This window comes from Mastomys coucha, unplaced genomic scaffold (genome assembly GCF_008632895.1).
Source record: "Mastomys coucha isolate ucsf_1 unplaced genomic scaffold, UCSF_Mcou_1 pScaffold23, whole genome shotgun sequence".
NCBI lineage: Eukaryota > Metazoa > Chordata > Mammalia > Rodentia > Muridae > Mastomys > Mastomys coucha.
The window spans coordinates 89,704,530-89,714,305 of record NW_022196906.1 but is presented as its reverse complement, the minus strand read 5'-3'; the positions used below and the strand labels follow the sequence as shown (position 1 = coordinate 89,714,305).

The following is a 9,776-nucleotide window of genomic DNA, read 5'->3' as shown; positions in this document are numbered from 1 at the left end:
GGGATTAAAGGTATGCACCACCACTGTCTGGCTTCTTACCTCCATTCTTACAGTTACCCAACATGTCAACCCTCTACCGCATTCATATTTGACCTGGGTGAAAAATACTAGGGTGGGTTCAGACACACACACCAGGCTCATCTTACAATGCTTATAGAAGCTTATTACCACGGACAGAAGCACACAGGTAATCCCAGCACTTGGAAGACAGATCAGGGGTCCAAAGTCATGAATTGAATATTTAAGACTCTGTCTTAAATAAATAAATAAATAAATAAAATACAACCTGAACATAACGCCAGGGAACTTTATTTTATTCTTGAGATCTGAGATGCAATTTTAATTTTTCTGTGTGTGTTTGTGTGTATATATTGTGATACTGGGGAATAAACCTAAGAACTCACATATACTAGGTATACACACACATACACACACACACACACACACACACACACACACACACACACACACACTTTGTGTTGTTTTGTTTTTTGAGGTATAGCTCTAGCTGTCCTAGAAATTGCCATGTAGACCAGAATGGCTTCAAACTCAGAGAGATCTGTCTGCCTCTGTCTCCTGAATATTGGGGTTAAAGGTGTACCCCACCATCCCCAGCCTATATATGCATATTCAAACAGGATAATGCACAATCAATAATGAATGTCTTGATGGGAGGTGACTCTAAATGGAATATGTTGTAGTTTCAATTCCTATTGCTGACAGAACACTAGGCAAAAGTGATGTATGGAGAAAGGGTTTATTTTGTTCACAATTCCAGGTTACAGAGCATCATTTTGGGGAAATCAAGGCAGCAGGTACACCCAGCAGCAAATGAGATTACATCCATAGTTGATGGTGGAGTAGTAGAGATAGCTCAGGGGTTAGGAGTGCTTTCTGTTCTTGAAGATGACCTGAGTTATGTTCCTAGCACCCACACAGTGCAGTTCCAGGAGATCTGGAATGCCCTCTTCTGGCTTCTAAGAGCACATTCCTTGAACACATATAGCATACACGTCCACATAAATAAAAATAAATCTTTAAGGTATGCTCACAAGCCAACCTAATCTAGAGAATTCTAGATAAATCAGTCCCAGGTAATGTCTTCTTATCTCCATAATGGCTCTGTCCATCCTCTTCCTCATTAGACGATTGCTTTGAAAACACAATACAAACTCTCATTCTTTCCTCAAAGATCTCAGTGCTTACCCATATGTCCCACAGGGCTTCTCAACCTGTGGGCTCGACCATCAGAAAACACAGATGTTCACACTGCGATTCATAACATGCAAAATTACAGCTATGAAGTAGTATTGAAAATAATGTTATGGTTGGGGGTCACCCCCACATGAGGAGCTCTGTTAAAGCATGGCAGCATTAGGAAGTCTGAGAACCACGACACTATAGAATAATACAATGGGCTCAGAGAAAGTAGAGATGTCACTCTGGTTAGGGAACCTGACTAGATAATCTGGCTGAATCTTCCACCACTCGGTTGTCTCTATGTATGCAAGCTCAAAGCAACAAATGTGATACGCCCAACTAAAGTGGCTTTAGCACAGCAGGACTGACAGAGCAGTCATTCACTGGTTCATGCTAGTTTCATAAATATTTTAAATGGTAGTTTTCAGAGAGATTGTAAAATCTGTAGGACTAATTATACTATACTAATATATCAAATTACCTTTCTCTCACTTATTTATATAGTCTTTCTAAATGTTTTTACAATAGTATAGCATGAAACAACTTATATCCCCAATCACAAAGAATAGATCACCTTCTCTGGTAATTTCCTTTGTGCAAGAATGTAAACTATAGGGTTGGAAAGATGGCTCAGTGGTTAAGAGAACTAGCTGCTCTTCCAGAGGACCATGGCTCACTTTCCAGCACCCACACAGCAGCTCACAACTATCTGCAACTCCTGTTCCAGGGAATCTGACACAATCACACAGACAAAATGCAGGCAAATCACCAATGTACATAAAATTAAAATAAATTTTTTTCTTTTGGTTTTTAGTGACAGGTTTTCTCTGTATAGCTCCGGCTGTCCTGGAACTCACTCTGTAGACCAGGCTGGCCTCCAACTCAGAAATCCACCTGCCTCTGCCTCCCAAGTGCTGGGACTAAAGGCGTGCGCCACTACCACCCGGCAAAATAATTTTTTTTTTTTACAAAGCCATGCATAGTGGCTTATGCCTGTAATCATAACAATTAAGAGAATACAATAGTGCTGCCACAAGATCAGTGCCAGCCTTGGGCTTCATCCTGATCTTGAGGTCAGCCTGGGCTAAAGAGACCTAGTCTCAAAAGCAAAAAGGCAAACAAAACAAATGAGATCCAAATCTATAAACTAAAATAGATCAAAAACATTCTGGAGAGATAGTTCAGTTCATAAAGAGCTTGCCATACAAGCCTGAGGTCTGAACTTTCTCAGATACTAGATAAGTTTAAAAAGCCAGCTGTGATGACACATGCCTGTAATCCTGGCATTGAGAAGATGGAGACAGGATAGGGAGTTCAAGGTCATCCTCAGCTACTTAGGATATTTGAGGTTAATTTAGGATACTTAATTTAGGATACTTAAGAATGTTTTAGCCAGGTAGTGGTGGCGGCAGGTGGATTTCTGAGTTCGAGGCCAGCCTGGTCTACAGAGTGAGTTCCAGAACAGCCAGGACTACACAGAGAAACCCTGTCTCGAAAACCCACAAAAAAAAAAAAAAAAAAAAAAAAAAAAAAAAAAAAAAAAAAAAAAAAAAAAAAAGTTTTAAACAGGCATGGGCGCTAGTGAACCTGCTCCTCCTGCAGATGGTGGCATCGGGTGGCCTAGCTAGGCAGTGCTGGAGAGCTCACCCTGGTGGTGCAGATAAGGGAGAGCCTGCACACTGACCAACTGGGCTAGTCCTAGACCTAGATTCAGGGCTCTGATTTGGTCCACCCCCAAATCTCTATCATCTGCTAATGGTGGGTACATGTGAAGGGGCCACTCCAGGGCTACAGGATCTCCATGGCACAAGGCAGGATAACCAGGAGGAGTTTCAGTGAGGATACAATATTGATGGTGTCACAAAAGCCAGAGATCCCAGGCCAGACTGATGACTCATTGCAATGACGACTTGCAAGGGAAGAGTGTGGACAGAGGGATAGATAGACTGTGGGACACACTGTGACACACTACAGCTTCCACCACGAGGAGGGGTTCTTTTTCATGCTTTCATTTCTTGTATGTGTCTTATGAGGAGGAGGTTGCCAGGGGGAAGGGTAAATATGAAGGGATGGGGAGATGAGCCAGACTGGGGTGCGTGAGGTGAAACTCACAAGGAACCAATAATAATAATATAATAGAATGTCTTAAACAGGCCATGGGGTGGTGGTGCATGTCTTTGATCCCAGCACTCAGGAGGCAGAGGCAGGCAGATCTCTTTGAGTTGGAGGCCAACCTGGTCTACAGAACAAGTTCTAGAACAGCCAGAGCTACACAGAGCCATCCTGTCTTGAAAAAAACCAACAACAAAACAAACACACAAAAAAGAATGATTTTTTTTAGATTTATTTATTATTATATGTGAGTATGTATACGTAGCTGTCTTCAGACACGCCAGAAGAGGGCGTCAGATCTCTTTACAGATGGCTGTGAGCCACCATGTGGTTGCTGGGATTTGAACTCAGGACCTTCAGAAGAGCAGTCAGTGCTCTTGACCGCTGAGCCATCCCTCCAGCCCAGAATTTTTTTTAAATATGCATATGAGAAGCATTTCTATTATTGATTTCATTTTTAATTTTATTTAAGATCTATAAAATGGTTTATGACAGTCTCAATAACTAATAAAACCAACATTCATAATAACAGAGAAATAAGATCATAAATTATTGATACATAAGAATTCAAATCTACATTTATCCATCTTTGCTAATTAATTTTCCACAAAATCATTCTGAACCTTTACATAAATCATACCATTGCACAGTTAGAAACATGATGATTGCTATACGTAGCGTGTGTGTCCGGACACATTACAGGGCATCGGAAGTAAAGTTGCCTTAGAAACTTTGTGTGTTTTTCTTTTCCCAGCATGAGCCCTGCGCTGGTGTACTGAGCACAGATGTAAAAGGCCTTCTGCTGGGCACGTTGTAAGACAGTGTTCAAGATGCTATAAAATCTTGCCTTAAATGACTTGAGAAATCCTATTTCATGACTTCTGAAGTCTGGTATTAATTTTAAAACTTTATTAAAAGACATGGCTCGTTTAGTAAACAATCCAATTGGCAAACTGACAAAGACATGAACAGAGATGTAAAAGATGATGGCAAGCAGATGGCAGAAAGCACATGAGATAATATTCAGTATCACCAAATGCTGGTGAGAGAACATGGAGAGACTGGACTACTCACACACAAATGGAAGGCAGAACCATAAAATGGAGCAGCTCCTCTGTGCAGACGCTCTTTATTGTCTCTTTCCATCTTGCACCTCTGGGGATCAAACCCAGAGCATTGTGCACACTACACAAGCACTGTGCCAGCCCACCCACAAACCATTTGGGCTCCCACATAAGTTTTTCCTAAGAAATCTCAATAGCTATCTAGATATGGGGGGCGGGGGGGGGGAGATGTAAAGGGTAGAGAGGCTATAAGAATAGAAGAACAGGACTTCAGAATTACCTAATTCTGAAGCCTCTTTCAGGCTTTGGATTCCCAATCAGGAGAATCTTAAAGGTTCAGGGGTATGCCTGAAACGTCTTACCCTTACTTGAAAAAGCACAATCTAAACTTCCCAAAGGGATTCAGAATCCTTCGGGTTGATTTGAGCCTTCTTTAGACTAGTTTTGGGCGACTGTAGACTCGAAGTTGGAGGACTCTGAGGCATAGCAATTATTTCTCCTCAAAGAACTGAAAAAGTCTTGCCAGCCTCTAGAGCTGTACTCGTTTACATTGATAACCAGTTCCCAAATCCAGGCCCAGTGGCTCTGGAAAACCTTTAACACCAGCACCTGGGAGGCAGAGGCAGGCAGTTCTCTAGTTCCACGATAGTCAGAGCTAAGCAGTAGTGAGACACTGTCTCAAAGCAAACAAACAAAACCTTAAAAGACAAAACTAAACATACACACACACACACACACACAAATAAAACAAAACAAAACAAAAAACTGGTCCCCAGTATAGGTGTTTTGCTTAATTAAGGAGTTACTTCTGAGGTTTCTTCTATAGCACCGGAGTGTTGGGCACTTTTTAAATATAAGGCTAGTAGCTGCAGTCTAACATATAAACCCTGTGGGTGAAAGTTTCAAGTATGCCTTAAAAAGTTAAAAGCAGCTGGGCATGTTTAGCATGCACTAGACTCCAGGGTGAATTCCCAGACCAGCAAAAAGAAAGCTGCTATATCCATGGGTATCTATGGATATATATCGCTAAAAATTATATTTGAAAATACACAGATATATGACTTTTTTTTTTTTACAATAAACCTCACACCTCTAGCTGTAGATATCTTCCTTTTGGATAAGTATAAGATACTATCAATAAATAATAAGATCAAAGATACATGTGAAGTAAAAATCCATCCACAGACAGAAAGGCACAGTGTGTTAAGTTCTGTGGGGAGCAAATATGGCTCTGGCTTCAGGAAGCATCAAATGTAGTGAAGGTTTGGGACAGCGGTCCTTTCCTTGTTCAGAGACAAAACTGAAGCAAAGCCAGGCTCGGTGACTCATGCCTGTAATCTCAGCACCCAGGAGGTTGAGGCAGCAACGTTGCCATGAGTTCCCCACCAACCTGGATACGGAGTGAGACCCTGTTTCAGAAGTGCAGGGGTAGGGACAGACGGTCTACAGAATATAACTGTCATAGCACGAGGCCAAATGTCCACTAACTGTGAGTACACAGGAATAGGGCTGAGGTACAGAAATACCAGAGGAGACTTAGAGGCTAGGATGTAGCTCAGTAGTAGAATAGTTGACTATCAGGCTCAAGGCTGGAGGTTTGAGCCATCTTCAGAGGTGACAGGTGAGGGACACAACCAACCAACACTTTTTCTTCATTACAGAGCAAAATAGAAACTGCAGTTTAAGATACTACCTACTTTTTCATTGTTAAGAATTCATTTCTGGGCTGGTGAGATGGCTCAGCAGGGAAAAGCACTGACTGCTCTTCGGAAGGTTATGAGTTCAAATCCCAGCAACCACATGGTGGCTCACAACCACCCATAATGAGATCTGACTCCCTCTTCTGGAGTGTCTGAAGACAGCTACAGTATATTTACTATAATAAATAAATAAATCTTAAAAAAAAAAAAAAGAAAGATTACTTTAAAAAAAAAAAAAGAATTCATTTCCTAGGAGAAAACAATGCATAGAATATGTTACTATATGTTAACTATATGTTACTCTATTCACCAAATCCTCATGTTTATTCTAACAGCCTGCATCAGTGGTTCTAAAATGACAATGATGTTTGCCTCCCAGGATGGCCAATGTTGGCAGGCATTTGGGGCCATAAAACCCAGGGGAATGCTGAACGGTGGAGGTCAAGGATACTGACAAGCATCCCACTGTGTCCAGCATAGCATCCCAAAGCAAAGCCGGGTGCAGTTCAAAATGTCACTGGTGCAAGGTGTGGTGACACACACCTTTAACCCCAGAACTCAGGAGGCAGAGGCAGGCGGAGTTCTGTAAGTGTGGAGACAACCTGGTCTACATCGTGAGTTCTAGGACAGTCAGGGCTACACATTGAGACCCTGTCACAAAAGCAAAACAAAGATCAATGCTGACACTGAGAAACCATATCACTGATGAATGAAGAGACTTGAAGATCAGTAAGTCATAGATAATGCAGTTAGTACCACTTTAAGACAGGCTACACAGGAACACTGTCCATATTGAGTTTGCTGGTGATCTCTTAAAATGCCTAGTAGATTTATAATGGGAAAAGAGAATATGCTAAGAAATATTATCATATTAAAAATTATTTTCTAAAGACAGATGAAGGGACAATGTTCTTCAACTGTTTTCGATTAACAACTGTTCCTACAACCTCAAAAGCAAATGATGTAGTATTTCTGATTTTACTTAACTGTTACAACAATCACTAAGCCCTGTTATTAAACTATGGCCAGAAATGCCAAAAAGCAAAAGATTAGCTTCCAGAGCCACAGAAGAAGAAAAAAGTCAATGATGTTTCAATTCAGATGAGACATTAGTTGTTTTTCACAGTATCTGAAGGGCATTGATCCTTCCCTCAGCAGCTGTCAGTTAGGGAGTGCGGAGGGAAGGGCCGGCAAACAGACCCTTGGTAGTTAACATCACAGTTTAGTCTCTCCTGATACCAAGGGTCAGAATGACTTCCTAGGAAACCATACCCATCAGCAGAACCTATAAAAACATCCACATAGAGCAGCTTTCACAAGATTGATGGGGAAACCTGTAAACATGCTGTAGAAGAGAAAGAGAAAGGAGATTTGCTACCTAAGGTCTGATTTGTTGCAATAAACAATATGCCTCTAACAAAAATCCTTCCAAACCTTTTAGACTTTGTATTACTATTATGGAGGACGTATGCGTAGCACCATGCACGTGTGGAAGCCATAAGAAAACTCCGGAGTCAGTTTCCTTCCTCTGCCTGTACACACGGTCCTTCTGGGGGCTGAACTCAGGCTGGCAAGCCTGTATGACTAGTGCTCTTACCTGCTGAGACATGGTTGGCTTGTCTCCAAAGGTTAATGGAATTAACGAAGCTACAGGTTTGCTATAATGTTTCCATTAACAAACTTTTTTTTTTTTTTTAACAATTGAAGACACTGGGAGCCCAAGAAAATAATTTGCAGAAAATACAATGTACGTGTTATTCTAGAATAACTGACTCCCAAGTGGCCATATGACAGGAACAGCAGCACCCCCTCTAACAGTTGCTCCTTTAGTGACACAATTATGTAGTAGATAGTTCTAGAACAGTAGCACTTCTATGCAATATCGACCAAGATGGGACCAAGTTCATGCACCTCAAGAAATCCAAATCCCCACGGAGGGAGGGGCACCAGAGTTTAGTAAAAGAGGCTGGAGCACTGTCAACTGCCCCAGGACAATTTTATACCCAGTCTGAGGCTTCTCTCTACTGACTCCTCTACCTGCTTCCAGCCATGAAGTTTTCCCTAACGTGGGACTGCCGCTCAGTGGCTGACTGGTTTACAGCCATCTTCACCAAGACACATTCCATCACCTTGTCCCCCAGCCTATCCACCTCTAATCTCTCAGAGGTGAGCAGGATAAACACCAAAAGCCACATCAAGTAACCCAGGAAGGCAATTCTTAAGTTACTGATAAGCTAGGGTACCTCAGAGTAAACTCCACAATCTTGGCACCTCAGGAGACTACGTCAAGAGGACCTGGAGTTTTAGGCTAGCCTGAGCTTCATAATGAGAGTCTGTTGTCAAAATAAACAAACAAACAAGCAAAACTAACAATAATTAAACTCTGTCAAGTAGGCACTTTTTAAAAAGGGGACATTTGTGCAAGCATTTCAACAAGTCAAGAAAGATAGAGAACTAGGAAGAAAGATTTACATTAACTGCTTGCATTTTATAAAAATAGAATGTTACACACAACCCTGGAGACTTATGTAGTGGGGTTCAAGAGTTAGAAACTGGCATGGGCTAGACAGCAAGATCTTCTCTCAAACAAACAAGGTATTTTCAAAGACAGATTGCCTGGAATTCACTGCATCGTCGGGATAGGCTCCAGGCTCACACTCCCGTGGCCTCAGCCTTGAAAGTCCCCATATTTGCCACCATGCCTAGCCTCACTATCCTTTTCAGTCCACTCTCTAAGGTGTGTTCCCCAGTGTATGCTGAGTGCCCACCTAGGCATGATGGTACATGCCTAGAATCCCAGAATCTGAGAGATGAGGAAGGAGAATCTCAAGTTGCAAGCCAGCCCGGTCTATGTGGTGACACTGTACCTCAAACGGAAAACAACCAAACAGCCCAGAGTTTGGTTGTGCAGAAGAATTAAGGCAGCGTCTTTATGCACGACAAAGGAAAGCGCTGACTGAGAAGGTCATTCGAGGAGTACCATCAGAGCTTATTAGATATGACACTTAACAGTTAATGGCTTTACACATAAAACGTTTTCTCGATCGCCCCTCTGTTTTTAGCTATGTGTATTTAAAAAAGCCCTCTTGATTTTAAATTTAAGAAAACATTTCATCATTTTTAACAAAATGTGATGGTGCCTGATCTGGAACCATTAGGGTAAATGACTATGACAGATTTGCTATTGACCTCGTATAAAAAAAGGGGACTCACAAGTCTATCTGAAATGGCAGTTGGGAGTGAACAATGTCCTTTGGAAATCGCTAGAAGAAAGAAGACACAATTTTGAGGTGTTGTTGCCTAAAAATTTCTCGAAGATTTGGATTTAAAAAAATAATTAGTATTTTTTTTGGTATGTGAGGTTTTTTGTTTTGTTTTGTTTTTAAAAAAAAAAAGAGCCAGGCTTCTTCTCTCAGCCGGTGAGGCTCCTTTTGAACCTTTTCCCCCCGGCCACTGTGGTATGGTGTGATCCCTGCGCATCTCCCATTGGCACATCCTGTCACTTGGCCTGCAGGTTTTCTTTGGCTCCTCAGGGTTATGTCTTGTTATACCAATTCATAGAGCGCTTCACAGCTTTCACCCAGTTTTGCATATTCACCTCGTACTCCTGCCACTTCTTCTGAGGCTTGAAAACCATCTCACTTTGCCTCAGCTTCTGTAGCTCTTCCTTGTCCGCCCAAAATCCTACAAAAAAAAAAAA

General features: G+C 41.6%; 1 protein-coding gene across 2 annotated transcripts in view; it reads right to left on the bottom strand.

Moving 5' to 3' along the window:
- Positions 1–8,089: 8,089 nt before the first annotated feature.
- The window catches only part of Gk5 (glycerol kinase 5), a 66,469-nt gene continuing 64,782 nt past the window's right edge, over positions 8,090–9,776 (bottom strand). For both annotated transcript variants that reach the window (XM_031344433.1, XM_031344434.1), the window contains one exon: positions 8,090–9,760. In XM_031344433.1, the coding sequence (XP_031200293.1) occupies positions 9,612–9,760 (149 nt within the window). In that variant the 3' untranslated portion in view covers positions 8,090–9,611. The remainder of the gene's footprint in view (positions 9,761–9,776) is intronic.